Genomic DNA, 21,436 nt, shown 5'->3' on the forward strand with positions numbered 1-21,436 from the left:
ACATTTTTATTTCTCTTCAAAATTTATCTACATAAAGCTATGCTTATGTTCTAATAGAATCTATGTTCATAGAAATGAACAAATTCTTTGTCTTTTGTATACCTAGCACATGCTTGACCTCTACATGTTTTCTAAAATCCTCACATCAACATTGGAGGAAATCGTATTCATTTCTTTTTGTAGATAAATGGGGACACAGTGAGATCAGCTAACATGACTAGCTGGATCACACAGCTAGTTAGTTCAAGGTCAGGTGCTTTGTGTTTCCCAAGACTCCGATTTCACTTACTCTTCTCTTCCAGTTCCAATATCCAGAGAAAGCCATTGAATTACTACCTTTTTCCATTGGCCAGTTCTTTATTATGTTACGTAGCAATTTTGTGTAGAACACAAGCAGTAAGTAGTGTCTTTAATTGGGGATGTTATTGAGGTAAAAGAGTTATGGATACTCAAAAGTCTCTTGTTTGTGATGACTTTTAAGGGCTTTCTTTGATTGGAAGCAATAACCAAACCTGTACTTTAAGTGAGTTAAAGTAGTTTCCCAGTCAGTTTGAACTTCCCCAAGTGGAGAAAGCAGAAGTACTTTGTCTTCCTGTGATTTCAGTTCAGGGAGTGGACAGTTCTGTGTGCTGGCTGCTGCCCTGCTCTTGGGACAGGGGAGAGAGGGGAAGGAGAGGCATGTGATCTGTAGCCATTTGATCACAGGATCTATATAATGGCAGAGGTTCAGTTAATGAAAACTCATCTGTCTGAACCCCACCACTAACCATTACCAACTAATTGTTAAAACTCACTGGGTGAGAGACTTTAAGACTCACAACTCTTAGCATTTTGAATGTCAAATTCATGTTTTAGAAAAGATGAATGTTTTCTGGCTAGTGTTTGGAAGCTCTGCCAAGTGGCCACACCTGAAATGTGGTTACATTAATCACTGTGACTATGCAAGTGGTCCAGTTTCTGTCATTGTGTAGTTAAGTGGTAGCTGTTTATCCCCATGCCAATTTTAAGAGTTTGGTGTATATAATTTGGGAGTTTTGAGAATTCACATTCTTGATGATGAAATGAATATAGCATTATGAAAATATGCACCTGATCTCAGTGATATGAAAAGGCCTGATGAGCTGGGCACCAGTGGTTTATACCTGCAATCCTAGCTACCCAGGAGGCTGAGATCTGAGGATCTTGGTTTGAAGCCAGCCTGGGCAGGAAAGCATATGAGAGTTTTATCTCCAATAAACTTCCAGAAAAGCCAGAAGTAGAGCAAACTTCTGCCTGGCAAACTTCTGGCCTTGAGCAAAAGAAGCTCAGAGACAGAGTCCAGGCCAGTTAGGATTAGTGAGTATGCGCGTGCGCGCACACGCACGCACGCACGCACACACGCGCGCACACACACACACACACACACACACACACACACACACACACACACACACACACACACACACACACACACACACCCTACCCTCATGCAGGCAAAATAGGATTTTTTTTTCCTCCTAGGCAGTTGTTCTACCACTTGAACCTGCACCCCTGGGTTTATTGTCCTTCTGTTTGTTGTATATTACCATTATGGCTGGTTTTTCAGATTCAAATACTAATGATTAGAATATACTTGTATGTCTGTGGCTGAGTTAAGAATCTGAAAATATATTCAATCTCTTTAAGGACAAAAAGTAGTCATTAAAGCCCAGTGTTGGCAGCTCACACCTGCAATCCTAATTACTCAGGAGACAGATCTGGAGGGCAAAAAAAGTTATCAGGATGTCATCAAAATGACCAGCAAGGGCTATTGGTGTGGTTCGAGTGGAAGAGTGCCGGCTGAGTAGGCAATGCTTGCAAGCAGGCTGAATTCAAACCCTGTGCTTCCATACCAGACAAAAACAAAGAAAAGTCATTAAAAATACCTTTGAACATCAATTTGACTTTAAATTTTTACTTACTGTTATTGTAAAGGTGATGTTTAGAGGGTTTATGGTTACATAAGTCAGATAAAGAGTACATTTCTTTTTGAACAATGCCACCCAAATTTAGTAAGGAAATTTGGGTAAGTTACTTATACACTGAGATCATGTGTGCTATTATCATGGCAAAATTGCTTAAGAGATACTTTCCTCAGCGGACATTGTTTTTACTAAAACTACAGGAATTCTGGTTTCTTCTTTAAGACATCAAAGTAATTGAAATTTCCTTCAAAAGAAACAGTGCTTGCTTACCCCCCTTTTTAGGTAGGTCATCCAGGAAGCATTTAGTTTTCATGCCTTCTTGCCTCCTTTAATCTAGGATAGTTCCATCCACCCGTTTTCATCTTCTGCATAGTTTAAAGAATGCTGCCCAGTTATTTTGTACAATGTCAATTTAGGGTTTTTTGATGTTCCTTTGTGATTATGTTCAAATGATGCATATTGGTCCAACATAGTACTATTATAAAAAACAATCTTAAAAGATTTGCTTACAGTAATCCCCAGAATCAGACATTTTGAGGTCATGTAGGTACTCTCAGAATGGAAATTACATTTTTTTCGTCCTCAAAGTTGGAATGGTTTTGAGTTGTTTCAGGCTGCAGTTTCTTTCCCTAACAGTTCTTTGCTGTCAATCAGATAAATGTAATGGGAGACTTTGAGCAGACCCAAATAGAAGGTCATGCGTTCTTTTCAGAAGACAATTATGATCAATCATTTCATCTATGTTTGGTCACATAAGAGAAAGTTGATTAAGGTTGTCAAATCTGTTCCCTGTGTGTGGGTGTGTCTGTGGTGGGGAGGGTTGTGCATGCACACACATATACACACATGTGCAGAGTGTGCATTAGGGCTAGAACTTCGAGCCTCAGGCTTTTGTTTAGGCTTTTTCCCTCAAAACTATCACTATCCCACTTAAATCATATCCCCACTTCTGGCTTTTTGCTGGTTAATTGGAAATAAGAATCTCAGAGACTTTCCTGCCTGGGCTAGCCTTGAACCAAGATCTTCTGATCTCAGCTCCTCAAGTAGCTAGGATTACAGTCATGAGCTACCACATCTCACCTTACCTCAGCACGCCTTTGGATTTGTTGATGTTATTAACAAACAAGAAGCTCTGCTTCTTCCTCCTCTGAGTTTTTCCTGTTCCTTCTACCTAGTCTCCCTCTACTCTCTCTCTCTCTCTCTCTCTCTCTCATTCTCTCTCTCTCATTCTCTCTCTCTCTCTCTCCCCCACTTTCCCCCTCCCTGTCTCTGTCTCTGTCTCTGTCTCTGTCTCTGTCTCTGTCTCTGTCTCTGTCTCTCTCTCTCTCTCTCTCTCTCTCTCTCTCTCTCTCTCTCTCTCTCTCTCTCTCTTTCCCTCCCTCCAGTTCCCAGTCCAGGGTAACTTTTTTCGTGTGTGTGTCTGGTAGCTCCAAACTCCCTCCTCTACATTCATTTTCACTTTCTTTTAGACCTTCAGCACAATACCAATTCCAGGTCCAGATTTGGGGGGGAGTGGATATTGAGAAAGTGTTTTGCTTTATATAGCCCAGGCTGGCCTTGAACTCATGATCCTTCTAACTCAGTTTCCTGAGTGTTGGGATTATAGGCATGTATCTCACACCTGGGATTCCATCATCCAAAAGGTACCTTTTATTCATCCTTTATCCACAAAGGCATAATTTAGTTTTATGGTTGCGGATGCTCAGTCAATATTTAGCCAAGCAGATTGTATGTTAACTTCATTTTTAGCAAACATAATAGAGTAACCTGGATTCTTACAAAAGAGAAATGAAAATAACACTGTTCATGCTATATAGGGAGATAGAAGGCATTTCTATCTACAGCTCTCTTTCCTGCATTTAAAGATTTGATTCCATACAATTTTGAGAAAAGGCTATGAAGTTGAGTAGAAGGTTCTTATGACTGAGAACTCAACTATATACAATGCACTTGGCTCAGTACCTGAATGACAAATTCTTTTCGCCCCTCAGTAGTCCTGTGTGATATAGATCCTATTACTAGCCCCTGTACCCAAGGAAACTGAAGCTCAAGGAGGTCAAGTAACTGGCTTAAAATCACTTGGCAAGATTCAAGTGGCCATTTGATTCTATAAATCCTGCTTTTTTACTTAAGCACTGCACCATCCTGATTCAGTGCAGTGAAAATTATCTGATCTCATGGTGTGTGCATAAATTATAGCTCTTGTTTGTCTGTTGCTTGCTAGAAAAAAAATTGGAAACTTCTCTGGGCTTCCTTCCAGGGATACCAGGACAATAAAATGAAATATGAGAAATCACTATTGGTATAAATTGAAAGTTTAAAAATGCTTTCTTGTGAAAATACTATGAGGAGGCAGACTAGCCAGTGGTAGAAGGAAACTAGTATGAGACTTACAGTCAGTGAAATAATCATGTTCTGCTAAATGATTTGCACTGTAGGAAAATCAGGAAGTTCAAGAATTGTTCGCCTACATTTCCTGTACCTCCACCCCACCCCCAGATTTTGTCAATCATTGTCTGTGACTTAAAAGTACAGTGATATAGGAAAAGTAGGAAAAAGATTGGATTTTGATTCATAATCACAACAGTTCCCTGAATATTTTTTTAAAATGATACATATATGACACACTGCAATAAATTCCATCATCTTGATGGATTTTAAATCCTAAAGGGATAAAACCACAAGATCCAGAGGCTATGTTTTACAAAGAGTTTATGCTCTGACTTGTGGAATAGAAATTCCTAAAAGTTTTTAAAGATAATTCAAAAATCTTCTAAGTTAGTATCTACCAGAACATTCCACTTTAAGTATTTCATTAACATAACCACAGGTCTTCCAGAGAAAAACTGTTGGCCTCCTCTTCCTTTTCTTAAATACTTCCCTGGGAAACACTGTGATTCTGTTTCAGTAATTGCCACCCTTTGTTAAGGAGAGAAGTAATGGTTTGGGTAGCTGTGGTGCTGGGTCTAGAGGTACTTCTTGCCTGGATTCATCAGCTGGGAGGAAAGCCACACCTTTGTCTAGGAATCAGCTTGGTTCATTTATCATCTGTCACTGATTTTTGTCTGGGAACCAGGGACCAAAACCCTCTAGGAATACCACTTATATTGCTACGTGACTATGGTTTTAATGGCACAGTCCTGGAGTATCCTTTTCTGATGCTAATTTTCTTCCTTTTCAAGGAAAATGGCCCTGAAAGTTCTTCGATTTTGTACAATGACTCTATGGCAATTAACAAGTAGAGACAAACATTGCCATTTGACTGCAGAGAAAAACCAAATGGAAATGGGCCCACATGTAATGGCATTTGTAACTTCCCTATTCTTAGGGATTGTTTCATCTGAGCCCTAAGCATAAAGCTGACACCCTGGGCACCACATTTCTGGCAGCTGATACGGGTGCCGTGTGGCTGGCACTGTGTGGCATTCCCAAGGAGCGTCCCTGAGGTACACCAGGCACATTCTTCCCTGTCATGAGAAATTGCAGGCATGCTTCTGGAAGAAATCCATACAGTTAATGAGGGGTTTGGGGACATTTTTGTTGTTGTTCTTTTAAAATATTACAAACCTCTCAGGAGTTAGGGTTCATTTGGTATTTCTGTTTTTAGTTGTAAGTGCTTTGTTGTTTTTTTTTAAGCCACTGGCAGTGTAGTTATGAAGGTGGATTTCTTTGCTTTGCTTTTTTCGTGTTATTTATAATAACAGTTTTTAAACATGTCCCTTTCCCAGATGAAAGAATAACTTAGTTTCCAAAATCAAAACCACATTACTACCTGAAATGCAGTGGGAACTGTTTAGCTAGACTTGAATGTCCAGAGTCCTGGGTAGTCTATGGAGAAGTGCCATAAATCGTTACAAAGAATTTGCCAGAGAACCAAGAGGATTCTAGGCTTGACTAGGAGAAGGCTGTTTATTTCTCCTTCTAGGACAACTCTTTTATTCATGCATGGGAAAATAAAGGATTTCCTGGCTCAGCTGCTGATGGAACAGCAGCCTCCAAATGGGATATGTTGAGAGGACCTGCCCTACTATATTGAAAGAAGGCAGCTCCTGTGGGTCCTGGAGGCCCTTTATTCCTTTGTCCAAGGAATCAGTTCGTTGTGTGTTAAGTGTTGTCTCATGTCTGGTGCCAAATGTCACAACATGTTCCTTTGGTGTCATCGAATGTTTTCCCATGATCCGAGGTGCCAGCTATATTCCATAAAAGGTTAAAGTATTTCTCCTTTCTAAATCTCCTTTCTGCTTAGCTAATGAACTTCTTGCCTCAGTCCAGTGGGAATTTGTGATTGCAAAGTAAGATGGAACCTGACGTTCAAAGATGTAGGTGAGAGAACGTGAGAAATTAGATGACAGTCCCAGTGCCTCAAAACATGCAGCAAACATTTATGAAAAGCGTGAGCTCTACATCTAGAGAAGGGATGGAGTTCCTTCTGACTTTGAGTTGAGACAGATTTGCCAGAGCAGGAATACTGCCTGGTTCAGTGAATATAATCCTGGTCAGCATTAGAAGTCACCAAGCACACTTACTTAGGTTTCCAGTGAAATGTACCTTGTTAATGTTTACATATACTATTAGACTTCTTTTTCTTCCCCTTATTTATTGTCAAAGTGATGTACAGAGAGGTTACAGTTTCATACATTAGGCATTGGATACATTTCTTATACTGTTTGTTACCTCCTCCCTCAACTTTTTTAGTTCTGCATATATTTTAGATATGAGGCCTTTGTTCATTGTATGGCTGGTAAAGGTCTTTTCCCAATGTGTGGGCTTTCTGTTTATCTTGTGAGCTATGTCCTTTGCCCTGCAGAAGCTCTGTAGTTTGATGCAGTCCCATTTGTCCAACCTTTCTTTGATTTGTAGCATTTCTGGGTCTTTGTTAAGGAAGTTCCATCCTGTGCCAAGGAGCCCAAGTGTTTCTCCTACTCCTTTTTTTAATGTTTTCAGGGTATCTGTTTTAGTTTCGAGGTCTTTGATCCATTTGGAATTGATTTTGGTGCAGGGTGATATATAAGGATCTAGTTTTAGTTTGTTGCATGTGTTGAACCAGTTTTCCCAGCACCATTTGTTAAAGAGGCTATCTTTCTTCCTTCCTATTTGTTTTAGCTCCTTTATCAAAGATTAAGTGGGCATAGTTCTGTGTGTTCATTTCTGGGTCTTCAATTCTGTTCCATTGGTCTTCAGGCCTGTTCTGGTGCCAATACCAAGCTGTTTTTATTACTATAGCTTTGTAGTACAGCTTGAAGTTGGGTATTGTAATTCCTCCAGCATTGTTCATTCTGCTTAGGATTGTTTTTGCTATTCGGGGATATTTATTGTTCCATAAGAATTTCTGGATTGCTTCCTCTATTTCATTAAAAAATGGTGTTGGAATATTAATGGTTATTGCATTGAATTTGTAGATAGCCTTTGGCAATATTGCCATTTTGACAATATTAATCCTCCCAATCCAGGAGCATGGGAGGTTTTTCCATTTCCTTAGTTCTGCCTTAATTTTGTTTTTCATGTTTTTAAAGTTCTCATCATAGAGGTCTTTCACTTCTTTGGTTAAGGTTATTCCTAGGTATTTTATGTTTTTTTGAGGCTATTGCAAAAGACTGTTAGACTTCTTAAAAACCAAGATGAGGTTCTAACAGTGAAGCATAGACAGATATGTGTCACTCATCAGGGCTGTGTTCTGAGAAATGGATCTTTAGATGGTTTTGTCGTTGGGTAAAGTCCAGCTTGGCATCTTGATCATAATGGGATTTTTGAAACTGTTGCCAGGGTAAGACAGCATACTATCTTACAGGAAACATGTTTTATATATAAATAGAAGAAATGATCTAAAACAGTAAAAATATAGTATAGTAAATATGTAAACTAGTGACGTAATCATACATTATCAAATATTATGTCCTTTACGTAAATGTATGTGCTGTACTTTTATACTGCTGGCATTGGCATGTAGGAAGTTTATTCTTACCAGCACCACCACAAACACATGCTATGACATTATTAGTTTTATTTAATGAGACTACTGGAATGATTACAACCCATTGTTGACCAGAATGTATGCAATACATGACTTTGTATTATTTTGTGAAGAAAAGGTATCACCCTTAAAGGAATCTGGTTGAAACACTGCTTAGGCCAGACTCCAGGGTCTTTCAGTGGTTTCCCATTAATTATTTTTCCCATTTACTTCCACTTGCATTATTCTCTTTTTACCCTGTTTCCTTTTTAACTCTGGGAATGTAGTTATTAACTTTTAGTCAATGAAAAGGAGTCTGTATTTGTCAAGTCTTGAGACAGGTGATAACTTGTGTGTTTTCTCCTGGACAATACCATAGCCAGTATTCCACTCCTACCCCCAACCCAGGCTAGGGGTCCTTCCTGCTGGAGTGACTTTTAAGAATGATATGTAGAGAGGGAGGTTAGATGCCATTCCTTCGGTTACATTTTTGCACCATCCTGGCAAGACAGTCAGACAGATTATTGTCGGGGATTCAAGGGTTATTAAAGGTGAATTTGTTTACCCTTTTTTCCCCTTTGAACTTCTTCCAGAAGTATTTACATGTCTATTTTAACTTCAAGAAGATGAAGACTTACTGAATTTTCGTGTTTGTCTAAGGAATCATATATATTGCACAACCTCATGTGATAATATACAGTCTTATCTGTGTGTAAAATAAGTATACTTTTTTTTACTTTTCTCTGTGTGTGTGTGTGTGTGTGTGTGTGTGCGCGCGCGCATGCGTGTGCTGGTACTGGATCTTGAACTCTGGGCCAAGGCACTATCCCAAGTCTGGAGCTTTAACACCTGAAAACACAACTCCACTTACAGCTTCTTGCTAATGATTGTATCTGATCCTCAGAGTTCAGTCTCCTGAAGTAAGCTAGAATTACAGGTGTGAGCCATTGTTGCCTGGCACATTTTCTTTTAACTCTTACATAAAATTAAGACAAGCAAATTCCCACTGGTTATCAATTCAAACTTTCTTTCCTCAGTTTCATCTGAGCCCATTAGAATACTAAATAGAAAAATGAGACAGAGACTAGTATAAATATGATTTGGAGAGGAGCAGATGAACAACTAGGGAAGTGGGTAATTGTTAGTAGAACATATTCTAATGTATTAAGAGCCAACAAGTGATGAGTTATTTCAGTTATATCCTTTAGTTTCTATTGCAAGTATCTTCACCTTCCTTATCTAGGCAGAGAGCAGAGAGAGGCATGTCAAACATAGGAAAAGTAAACAATGAATTGGAAAAGTCAAGCATAGCAATCTGGCTTACTTTAAGTCTTGCAAAAATGCTTCTGATACTACTTTGGTAAGAAGAAAATTATTTAATCTCAATTGTTTACCCACACTACTTATGGGCATTGCTAAATTCCATTAAGCCAGTTATTTATATCTTCTCCACATCTGGCTTCTTCTCTGGTTTTTCAAAGTGACAAAATTTTACTTATTTATTTATTTTTGACCACCATAGGGTTTGAACTCAGGGCTTGGGCACACTCCCTGAGCTTTTTCGCCAAGGTTAGCATTCTATCACTTGAGCCTCAACTCTACATGTGGCTTTTTTGATGCTTAATTAGATATAAAAGTCTCATGGCTGGGAATATGGCCTAGTGGCAAGAGCCTCCTACACATGAAGCTCTCGGTTCGATTCCCCAGCACCACATATATGGAAAACGGCCAGAAGGGGCAATGTGGCTCAGGTGGTAGAGTGCTAGCCTTGAGGGGGAAGAAGCCAGGGACAGTGCTCAGGCCCTGAGTCCAAGGCCCAGGACTGGCCAAAAAAAAAAAAAAAAAAAAGTCTCATGGACTTTCCTACCTGGGCTGCCTTCAAATCACAATCCTCAGATCTCAGCCTCTTGAATAGAATTACCAGTGTGATCCACTTGTTCCCAGAAAATTAAAAATATTTAGTATATCTTTTTATTTGGGTGTGGCTTTTATAAACTGTTGCAAGCAGAAAACATTTCAATTCAGTTGAAGCAATATTTGGAAAGCTGGGAGCTGGGGATATGGCCTAGTGGTAAGAGTGCTTGCCTCGTATACATGAGGCCCTGGGTTCGATTCCCCAGCACCACATATACAGAAAACGGCCAGAAGTGGCACTGTGGCTCAAGTGGCAGAGTGCTAGCCTTGAGCAAAAAGAAGTCAGGGACAGTGCTCAGGCCCTGAGTCCAAGCCCCAGGACTGGCCAAAAAAAAAAACAAAACAAAACAGAAAACCAAAAAACCAAAAGCAATATTTGGAAAGCTGGCTGCAAGGTACCATACAATCTGCTGGAGACAAATGTATGGATATAAAACTTTCTTGCCCCAAAGAACTATATAGACATTGCAGTTTTTGTTTTTATTTTTGGCAGTCATGGGGCTTGAGCGCTATCCCTGAGCTATTTTTTGCCCAAAGTTAGCGTTCTACCACTTTAAACCATAGCTCCCTGTCCAGTTTTCTGGTGGTTAAGTAGAGTTAGGAGTCTCACAGAGTTTCCTGCCTGGGTTGGTTTCATACCTCAGTCCTCATATCTCAGCCTCTTGAGTAGCTAGGATTACAGGTGTTAGCCACCAGTATTTCTATTTAATGAATACTTATGGCTCTCAATTTGTGGTACATGTACTATTCTAAGTGATTTGCAAGTAGTATTAGCTCATTCAAGTAATTATGTATAACGTTTAATGTATAATAGGAGGCAACAGAGATTTGAGAGTAAGCACTTGGCTCTTCTTGCCGCCACATCTTCACAATCTGAAACCCTGACAAAGATCAGTTTTTCCTACCAGGAGAGTAGTGCTTAGTTGATCTTCTCCTGAGGAATGTACAATTTGATTCTTGTAGTGGGTTCTTGATGGTGTAGCTAGGTTTTATTCATACTGATCTGGAGCATTTTCTTTTCCTCCTCCTTCTCTCTCTTTTCACCAATTCCTGTTGTTTTTGCTTTTGACCATCTCCACTTTGTTTGTAGAGAAGTTGATGAAAAATACTGCTCTTTAAAATATCTTATGATCAGATTATCTTACATACACCTAAGATGACAAGTGTGCAAGCTAGACTTTTACTTGATTAGTCTAAGGAAGTGTTATTGTTTTTTTTTCCCCCCCTAGGTACCAGGGTTTGAACTCAGGGCTTCACACACTTGCTAAGCACATGCTTCACTATGTAAGCCCATTTGACTTCTGTTATCTTTCAGATAGGGTCTTATATTTCTTTCCAGGGCCAGCTTCAGCCAACATCCCACCTGCTTATATGTCCTGCCTAGCTGGGATAACATGTGTACACTCTCATGCCAACTTAATGATTGAGATGAGGGTCTTGCTAATTTTTTTTTCTGATCTAGGCTGTCCTTGAACCATGATACTCCCTATCTCTACCTCAACCATTTTTTTAAAGCTCCAAATCAAAATTTACCCTTTAAAAGTATATTGAGGGGTTGGGAATGTGGCTTAGTGGTAGACTGCTTGCCTAGCATGCATGAAGCCCTGGGTTCTCTTCCTCAGTACCACATAAACAGAAAAAGCTGGAAGTAGTGCTCTGGCTCAAGTGGTAGAGTGCTAGCCTTGAGCAAAAGAAGCTCAGGGGTAGCACCCAGGTCCTGAGTTCAAGCCCCAGGACTGGCAAAAAAAAAAGTTTATTGATATTTCTATCACTTTTCAAACAACTTCCTCTAGAAGCCATGGTATTTTATTTATTTTTATTTTTATTTTTTTTTTAGTAGAAAATCTTTATTTACGCTTAATAATGACTCATACAAAGTTTCAGAGGACCATGTGGGACATAGGATTCACAGGGCATATCTCAAACTTCAAGGGCATAAATCCTGCTGTGTCTATTATGCCAGAGAAATGAGAGAGTAGAAAAAGACCAGCATAAAAACAAACCATGTTTAAGTTTTTAAACCACCCAGCTCTTCTCCCCAGTTTTAGAGAGTGACTCAGTAACAGGAACACACAGGGATGTCAAGCAATCTCTTAGTCCTATCTGCCCCTCCTCGCAAGTGTTCAAGAATATGTCTTTTATTATTATTATTATGTAAACCAGATTTAAAACTGTCCTCTAGTGTGAGTGGCCCATTGTGTGAGAAAACCCTTTGAAAAAGATGGAGGAGGAGGAGGAGGAGGAGGAGGAGGAGGAGGAGGAGGAGGAGGAGGAGGAGGAGGAGGAGGAGGAGGAGGGGGGGGAGGAGGAGGAGGAGGAGGAGGAGGAGGAGGAGGAGGAGGAAAGAAGGAGGAGGAGGGGGGAAGAAGAGGAGGAGGAGGAGGAGGAGGAGGAGGAGGAAGGGGAAAGAAGAGGAGGAGGAGAAAAGAAGGAGGAGGAGGAGGAGGAGGAGGAGGAGGAGGAGGAGGAGGAGGAAAGAAGAAGGAGGAGGAGGAGGGGGGAAGAAGAGGAGGAGGAGGAGGAGGAGGAGGAGGAGGAGGAGGAAGGGGAAAAAGAAGGAGGAGGAGGAGGAGGAGGAGGAGGAGGAGGAGGAGGAGGAGGAGGAGGAAAGAAGGAGGAGGAGGAGGAGGAGGAGGAGGAGGAGGAGGAGGAGGAGGAGGAAAGAAGAAGGAGGAGGAGGAGGAGGGGGGAAGAAGAGGAGGAGGAGGAGGAGGAGGAGGAGGAAGGGGAAAGAAGAGGAGGAGGAGGAGGAGAAAAGAAGGAGGAGGAGGAGGAGGAGGAGGAGGAGGAGGAGGAGGAGGAGGAGGAGGAGGAGGAGGAGGATTAATGTCTCTACATAAAAATCTGCTGCATAGGGCTGGGGATATGGCCTAGTGGCGAGAGAGCTTGCCTTGTATACATGAGGCCCTGGGTTCGATTCCCCAGCACCACATATACAGAAAACGGCCAGAAGTGGCGCTGTGAAGCCATGGTATTTTATACTCTTAACTGCTAATTACACTATGCAACTGCAAAAGCCTTTAGAAATTATTCTGCTTTTGGATAAACTTCATTTTACAGGTTCAGAATACATTATTTTAGTTCAGTGGCAGTTAATGTAAGCAAAGGAGAAATAAGAATGCTGTATTTGAGATTTTTACTGTACCTAAGATAGTCTTTTCATTCTTTTTTTTTTTTTTTTGCCAGTCCTGGGCCTTGGACTCAGGGCCTGAGCACTGTCCCTGGCTTCTTTTTGCTCAAGGCTAGCACTCTGCCACTTGAGCCACAGCGCCACTTCTGGCCGTTTTCTGTATATGTGGTGCTGGGGAATGGAACCCAGAACTTAATGTATATGAGGCAAGCACTTTTGCCACTAGGCCATATTCCCAGCCCTGTCTTTTCATTCTTGACTTCCTTGTAATTCACATTTATTTGAGCAAATTCATTTATATATGTACGTATTTTTAATTTTTTTTTTCCTGGTCCTCAGGCTTGAACTCTGGATCTAGGTGCTATCTCTAAACTTCTTTTGCTCAAGGCCAGCATGCTACCAACTTGAGCCACAGCACCACTTCTAGCTTTTTTTAGTAGTTTCTGGGAGATCAGAGTCTCAGGGAGTTTCCTGCCCAAGCTGGCTTTCAACCACAATCCTCAGATCTCAGCTGAGTAGCTAGGATTACAGGCATGAGCCACCAGTACCTGTCTCAGTTTTTAAAATTCAATTAATTCGCTTCATTCTATTATAAAGGTGATATACAGAAGGATTGCAATTATATGTGTAAGGTAGTGAATACATATCCTTTTGTACAGTGTTTTCTGTTCCCTTACTCCCTCCCAATCCCTCCTTACATCTTCACCCATGAGCTGACATGCTCTCTCCGTGGCTGTCAGTGGGTACTTTAGAGTGCTCTCTCGGATGCGGTGTGCTGGGGCTTTGCCAGTGCTACCCGTGTTGCTTTCCTGCTGTGTCCCATGGGCTCCTGCCGCCTTGAGCAGGTCCTGTCCTTGTGGTGGCTCCTGGTATTGTGTATTGTGTGGCTGGTATTGCGGTGTTTGCTGAGGGGGTCTCCTGTGACCTTCCCTGGGTGGGCAGCATGCGCATTCCCGTCCTGATGGGCTTGTCCTCTCAGCGGGGGGGAGGTGGGGGTGGGGAGGAGAAGTGAGATTCGAAAAAAGGGGCTTCCGGTCTTTGGGGGGCCGGTGGTGAGGCTTTTCCTCTACCAGCCCCTCCCTTACATTTCCACCCATGAATTGTATAGTTGGAGCAAATTTAAAAGGACTTTACTATATCTTTTTGTGTGATAAACTTTTCTTTACTACCTAATCTGTTTGACCTTTACTAGTTAGTCTTCTTTTCCCAACATCAAAGCCTAAATCTTCTGTTGTTCATAATCAAGGAGCTCCAACCCATTGTTTTTCTAGACTAAGGCACTCTTCCTCCTCCATCTTAATTTGGCAGCCAAATCACAGAGCAGTCATAAATTATTAGGGACAACATGAAACAAAATCCCATATGGATAAGGATTAGAGCTTTATGTATGTGCTATATGGCAAACATGATCTCTCAGGAAAAACACTGCTGTCTAACAATTCTTTGTGTTGGTATAAATTTTGAAGTGTGCCACAAATGTGCTTTGTTTCTAGGTCCATACTGTGGAAGTATGACTGTTCCCAAGGAACTCAGGCTGAACACAAATGAAGTAACTGTTCGCTTTGAGAGTGGATCCCACATTTCTGGTCGGGGTTTTTTATTCACCTATGCCAGCAGCGACTATCCAGGTATAGAAGAATTGACCCAATTCATCACAGCCTATATGCCTAAGAATGTCTTACATACAAAATTAAGATTTGAAAGGAAGAACAGTTTGTGTATAATCATTAAGCCTGGATGGAATCATTTTGTGGCACATGGTAGATGGATCAGCTGACCTATATCAGATGGTCGTGTATAGCTCATCAAGTTTTCTTCCTGAATTTCCCAAGGCCTGGCTGTCTCTGAAGCCTTCCTCTAGCCTCTTTCCTTGCTCAAGGAACAAATCTTTTCACCAGTAACTGCTCCATCTCTATCCTAGACATATACCAGAGACCTAGCATGGGAGCCATACCCAGTACCAGCACGATGAGGAAGTCACCGCTATGTGACTCCCGAACCATAGAGCTGAAAAGGAATGTGAAGAGTGACAGCCAAGGACAGTGCAGCCTTGTGTCCTGGCCTCCTGTACTCCAGACTCATCAAGATTCAGCCCATTCCCTATCTGCCTAGGGTCACAGAGATGTCCAAATGAATGCTGCCAGTTCCAAGGGGAAGAAATAATCGGGGAAATGGCTGGGTCATTCATTTCCTTCATAGTCAATCATATCTGATTGGCCAAATGGCCCATGTTTACCATATATTGTTTCAAGGTTTATTGAAAGAGTTCCTGAAGAACTATTACATCAATTACATCAAGATTGGAGCTTATCTAAGTGCATTGGTGGTTTTTTTTGTTTTTTGTTTTTTGTTGGTCCTATGATTTGAACTCTGGGCCTAGACATGGTCTCTGAGCTCCTTTTTGCTCAAGGCTAGTATTCTTCCAGTTGAGCCACAGTGCCACTTACGGCTTTTTCTGTGATTAATTGGAGATCAGAGTCTCATGGGCTTTACTGTGTAGGCTGGTTGGTTCAAACCCCATTCTCAGGTCTCAGCCTCCTGAGTGGCCAGGATTACAGGTGTGAGCTACCTGCTTCTAGCTATTATACATCAATCTTCACAGCAGCTTAGCTTCCCCATTGCTGAATGTTATTAGGTCAGTTCTATAAATCACTCCAGATAAAAACCATCTTTTGGTTCTGTTTGATCAGGGCTGATATGTTGTTGGTGTTGTATAAACATTTGTTCAGAGCCATTGGATGCCACTGGCTTAGTTGTTAAATGAAAACATTTCTGGGAACTTTCTGCATTGTGTTGGGCTTGTGAGAACCTACCACAAAGCTTATGTCCACAATCTCTGTAGTATGTAGCTGGAAGTTAGCTAATGTTGATTTTTTGTTGGAAATAGAATATTTTTTTTTACTTTAGAATCTCTTATTATTGACTAGATGATAACATTGAAAAAATATCCTTGGTGATAGAAAAGTTGGGAAAAGTAGCCGATTAAATACTAGAGACAGTGTTCTTAGGTTTTATTTCAAATAGGACAATTCAGAAAATAGAAAATAAGCAAATGGTTAAAAATTGTCTTTTTATTTAAAAGGGAATTTTTATTTGTTTGTTTTTGTTTTTTGGCCAGTCCTGGGGCTTGGACTCAGGGCCTGAATACTGTCCCTGGCTTCTTTTTGCTCAAGGCTAGCACTCTGCCACTTGAGCCGCAGCGCCACTTCTGGCCATTTTCTGTATATGTGGTGCTGGGGAATCGAACCCAGGGCCTCATGTATACGAGGCAGGCACTCTTAAAAGGGAATTTTTAGAGCATGGGTACTCTACTCTCAACTCAGTTTGCTAATTGCAACTATCTTTATTTGTGACAGATTTAATAACCTGTTTGGAACGAGGTAGCCATTATTTGAAGAATAAATTCAGGTAAATATAGGTATCAGTCATACTGTTAAACATTTTGTTTTCTTTAACATGAAATTAGATAAAGTCTCTGATTAGTTCTTAAATTGTTATGTTACAAACGTTTGTGTTGTCAGCTGCAACATAAATGATCCTACAATCCTATAGTCTTAGCTATTCAGGAGGCTGAGAACTGAGGATCACTGTTCAAAGCCAGCCTGGTCAGGAAAGTCCATAAGACTCTAAGCTCTAATTATCCACTAAAAAGCCAGAAGTGAAGCTGTAGCTCAAGTGGTAGTCTTGCGCTGAAAAAATTAAGAGATAGTACATAAGGCTCTGAGTTCAAGCCCAAGGACTAAGCAAAACACCCCCCAAAACATAACTAAAACATTCATGTTGTAACTAATGAGGAATGTTTGAAATGGTGTCTTGTACAACAGAGGTCAGCACTTTTTTTGTTAAGGACCAGGTAATAAATGTTTTAGGGTTTGTAAACCATAAGTCTCCATTGCATTGAATCATCCTGTTGTAGTGAAGAAGCAAATATACATAATATAAAAACAAACAACTGTGGCTATGTTACAATAAAACTTTATTGATAAAAACAAATAGCAGATTGAATCTGATCCTCATGCCATAAGTTGCTGACCTCTGAATTTTACTCTATACCAATAGCCCCTAATTGAGTTCATCGTCTTCCTGGCCTGTATTTTGGGAATGACTTGCCTAATTCTTTCATGGGAGTAGTGGTAATGTGAATTTATTTTGTCTTGCACCCTAAAGAAAAATCTACTGAGAATAAGGAAATGACAATTGTCATCTCAGCTTCACTTTAATTTGAAAATATATTTAGCTCTTTGACACATATTTCCTCATCTTCAAAATAAAATAGAGCAAGATTGTCAAACATTGGCATGACTGATATTTTGGATTGAGTAATTCTTTATCATGTAATACTTTCCTAAGCACTGTTGGACATTTAGGAGCAGTCCTGCCATCTTACTCTCTAGATCTCTGTTGTGATAGCCAAGAACATCTCCAGACATTGCTAAATGTCTTCTGGTGGGAACCACTGGCCTAGAGATACTGTAAACTACCAAAAACTCTTTACAGTGTTTTCTTAGTGGCAGTACAGCTCTGTACATAAGTAGCTCATATGAATGTTCCAACATGCCTACCAGGGGAGCTCTGTTATAACCTGAAAACAAAGGCACAAAACAATGAAATCACTTACCGAGAGCTGCATACCTAATATATGTGCATCAGGCTATAGAGCCTGTGGGCCTAACTGCCTCAGACATTTGCATTTTCTCAATGTGATTCTCTGGGGTTCAGAATTAACTCCACTATAAGCCAATGGTAAGTCTAGTTGAGAAAATGGAAATTGAAAGTAATAGTGAAATGTTGCCGTGTAAAATTACTGTTCATCCTAGTACATGCATCTATGCTAGCATTCTCTAAAGTTTCACCAGGCAGACCTGTACAGTCTCAGGGCCTTTGGGTATGAATGTTCTTTTGATGTTGTTGTTGTTTTCCTGAAGATAGAGGATATACTTGTACCTCCTTGGTGTCTTTATGATACCAGGTCAACTAGGCTGTAGATCTGTCTTTTTTTTCTTTATTGTGTGGCTACTAGTATAGTCCACAATACATTGTCCATAATTCTGGAATATGCTCTGAAAGCCTTTGTAAATCATTTAGTAGAAATACTTGAGTAATGTGACCTTACATTCAATTAGCAGTAGAATTGCACTAAATTAACATGTGGCTCATCTCTGCATGTTTTCTTGAATGCAATTATTCATGCCTCTGACAAAGAACTATTACTGTTATTGATTAATGTGTGCAAACTCCATGGGAAGGTCTTACTGTATCTGTATTGGCCATTTTCTTTTGCTAAAATTCAACACATTCTGAATTCTGGCTTGAAGAGAATTATCTCTGAGGAATTACAAGCCTGCAGTAGACTACCCCATTGTGTTTATTTGTTAAATCCTTGGTTATTCCTGTAATCCTGGAACTCCAAAGATCACTGGGAAATAATTATGAAATGTCTATTTTGGGTAATTCATTTTTTTTATCATGTAATTTGCTAAGTCAGCAAGAGGAAACTAAAATGAAACAAAATGTAAAATAACTACTTTTTGTTGTTGTTGGTTGTGGGGCTTGAACTCAGGGCCTGGGCACTAAGCTCTTTTTACTCAAGGTTAGCCCTCTACCACTTTGAGCCACAGTCCCACTTCTAGTTTTGGGTGGTTAATTGTAGATAAGAGTCTCATGGAGACTTTTCTGCCCAGGCTGGCTTTGAATCACATATTATCAGATCTCAACCTCCTAAGTATCTCAGATTACAGGTGTGAGCCCCAGAGTACCGCTTAAAATAACTACTCATTGTGGAAGCTATTTGGGTTGGGACATTGTTTTTAAACAAAAGGGAGTAAACATCATAAAGTAGTATATACAGAAACAAAGGCACATGACATGCTTCTTCAAAGCTATCCATCTTAGAGCACCCATGTGTTTTTTATAGATGTAAGTAGCTGCCCCATATCTTATTAATGTATTGATGCTTAAGGGAACCAGAGATGAAGAACTGGAATGGCAGAGCAAGCGTATGCAATACGCAGAGACATACAGCTAACTGGGTAATGCCAGAGCCTGCTCACCTGCCCCCCACACTCAAATCCTTCAACCATACCACATTCTGAATGCATTTCTAGAAAATTTCTTGAAAGATGAACCCTTATTTCAACATACACTTTTTTTTTTTTGGCCAGTCCTGGGGCTTGGTCTCAGGGCCTGAGCACTGTCCCTGGCTTCTTCTTGCTCAAGGCTAGCACTCTGCCACTTGAGCCACAGCGCCACTTCTGGCCATTTTCTGTATATGTGGTGCTGGGGAATCGAACCCAGGGCCTCATGTATACGAGGCAAGCACTCTTGCCACTAGGCCATATCCCCAGCCCTCAACATACACTTTTTTATTCATTGCAAAGGTAATTTATAGCATTGTCCAGGAAAATAACCACTGGTGACTTTTAGCTTTTAAGTATTTGAACTGTGGCAAGTCCAAACTGAAAAGTACTTATACATATAAAATACACCCCAGATACTGGAGACTGCAAGGAAGAGATGAGGAAGGGAAGGGAAGGAAATAATGGGGAAGGGGAGGGGAAGAGAGAAGAAGAGAGGGAAGGTCATTGATAATTTTTGTATTTTGTTACCTGTCAAATTTGGTTATATTGGATTATATTATTAATTTTGCCTATTTCTTTTTTACTTTAAAAAATATGACTACTAAGATATTTGAATTTCTATATGTGATTTCCATTATATTTAGTGATAGTATAGAGAATGGAGATGTTGTAGTGTATGTAACACAAGAAGTGAAAGCTTCTCCTACTCCCAGGGAGAATCCAAGGATATTCTTTATTCCTTTTCTTTTGTTGATTTCTGAGAAGCAAGATATCTCCCTATGTAGTCCATGCTGGCCTTGAACTTGATCTACCTGCCAGAGCCTCCTAAGTGTTGGGATTATAGCTGTGTATCACCAAACCACTTTAGGAATAGTCTTTTAATCTATAAACATATAAATTATCATTTTTGAATAATTAGTCTTGTAAAAATTAAAACACTGTGTAGATCAAATTTTCCCTTTACCTTAAAGATGTATCTTAGACATCTTAGAATCAAAGTACATGATGTAGCTCATTATTTAACAGGATTTACGGTGAATCTGTATATAAAGCAAGTAATCACTGTGTTAATTTGCCTCCAGATTAACATTTTAGATCAATCTATGTTTTCACAAATCATGTTTCTGATTGGCTATTATGGCAGGATAACCCCACATGTCTATGAAAGAGAGAAAATACTTTCTTGGGTTTTTAAAATTTTTGTTGTTGGTCATGGGGCTTGAATTTAGGCCAGGGTGCTATCCCTGTGTGTTTTTTTGCTCAGTGCTAACACTCCAGTACTACTTGAGCCATAGCTCCACTTCTAGCTTTTTGGTGGTTAATTGGAGATAAAAATCTCATGGACTGTCCTGCTCTGGCTGGCTTCAAACTTTAATCCTTAGATCTCTGCCTTCTGAATAGCATGGGTTACAGGCATGAGTCATTGACACCCAGATCAAGAAAATACTTTTGGTGTTCATGTGTATTTAACTTCTTTTTTCAGTAGAATTAAATAAAATATTTTTTTTCCAGCAAATTCTGCCCAGCTGGTTGTAAAGACGTAGCAGGAGACATTTCTGGGAACATGGTAGATGGCTACAGAGATGTAAGTAACTATACAGTGAAGGCTGTAGAGGAACATAAAGGTATTAAGTGGTGGTTGTTGCTTAAATTTTTTTTTGTTTTGTTTTTTTCTCAAATTTTTATTATCAAACTGACGTACAAAGAGGTTACAATATCATACGTTGGGCATTGGATACATTTCTTGTACTGTTTGTTGCCTTGTCCCTCATGCCCCCCTCCCTCCCCCCTTTCCCTACCCCCCCAGGTGTTCAGTTCACTTACACCAAACAGTTTTGCAAGTATTGCTTTTGTAGTTATTTCTCTTTTTTTACCCTGTGTCTCTCGAATTTGGTATTCCCTTTGAATTTCCTACTTCCAATACCAGTAAACACGGTTTCCAATATACTCAGATAAGATTACAGAGATAGTGTAGGTACAAACATAGGAAGGTGATACAAAACATCATCAATAATAGAAACTACACATAAACATAGGACGTTGAAAGTAGTTACAACTGTGATATATCACTTGTTTCCATAACATGGAGTTCATTTCACTTAGCATCATCTTATTTGTTTCTAAGTGTATAGCTATTGGGCCTTGTGATGCTCTGCTATGGCTTGCCTAAACCTGTACTAATTATTCCCAATAAGGGAGGCCATAGAGTCCATGTTTCTTTGGGTCTGGCTCACTTCACTTAGTATAACTTTTTCCAAGTCCTTCCATTTCCTTACAAATGGAACAATATCATTCTTTCTGATAGAGGCATAAAATTCCATTGTGTAAATGTACCACATTTTCCTGATCCATTCATCCATGGAGGGGCATCTGGGTTGGTTCCAGCTTCTCGCTATGACAAATTGTGCTGCGATGAACATTG

General features: G+C 40.1%; 1 protein-coding gene across 2 annotated transcripts in view; it reads left to right on the forward strand.

The window, feature by feature from the left end:
* Positions 1-21,436, forward strand: part of Dcbld1 (discoidin, CUB and LCCL domain containing 1) — a 67,882-nt gene that overhangs the window by 20,750 nt on the left and 25,696 nt on the right. For both annotated transcript variants that reach the window (XM_048353971.1, XM_048353972.1), the window contains exons 3-5: positions 14,431-14,565; positions 16,294-16,345; positions 20,527-20,599. In XM_048353971.1, coding sequence (XP_048209928.1) covers positions 14,431-14,565; positions 16,294-16,345; positions 20,527-20,599 — 260 coding nt within the window. The remainder of the gene's footprint in view (positions 1-14,430; positions 14,566-16,293; positions 16,346-20,526; positions 20,600-21,436) is intronic.

This window comes from Perognathus longimembris, chromosome 9 (assembly GCF_023159225.1).
Source record: "Perognathus longimembris pacificus isolate PPM17 chromosome 9, ASM2315922v1, whole genome shotgun sequence".
Lineage (NCBI taxonomy): Eukaryota > Metazoa > Chordata > Mammalia > Rodentia > Heteromyidae > Perognathus > Perognathus longimembris.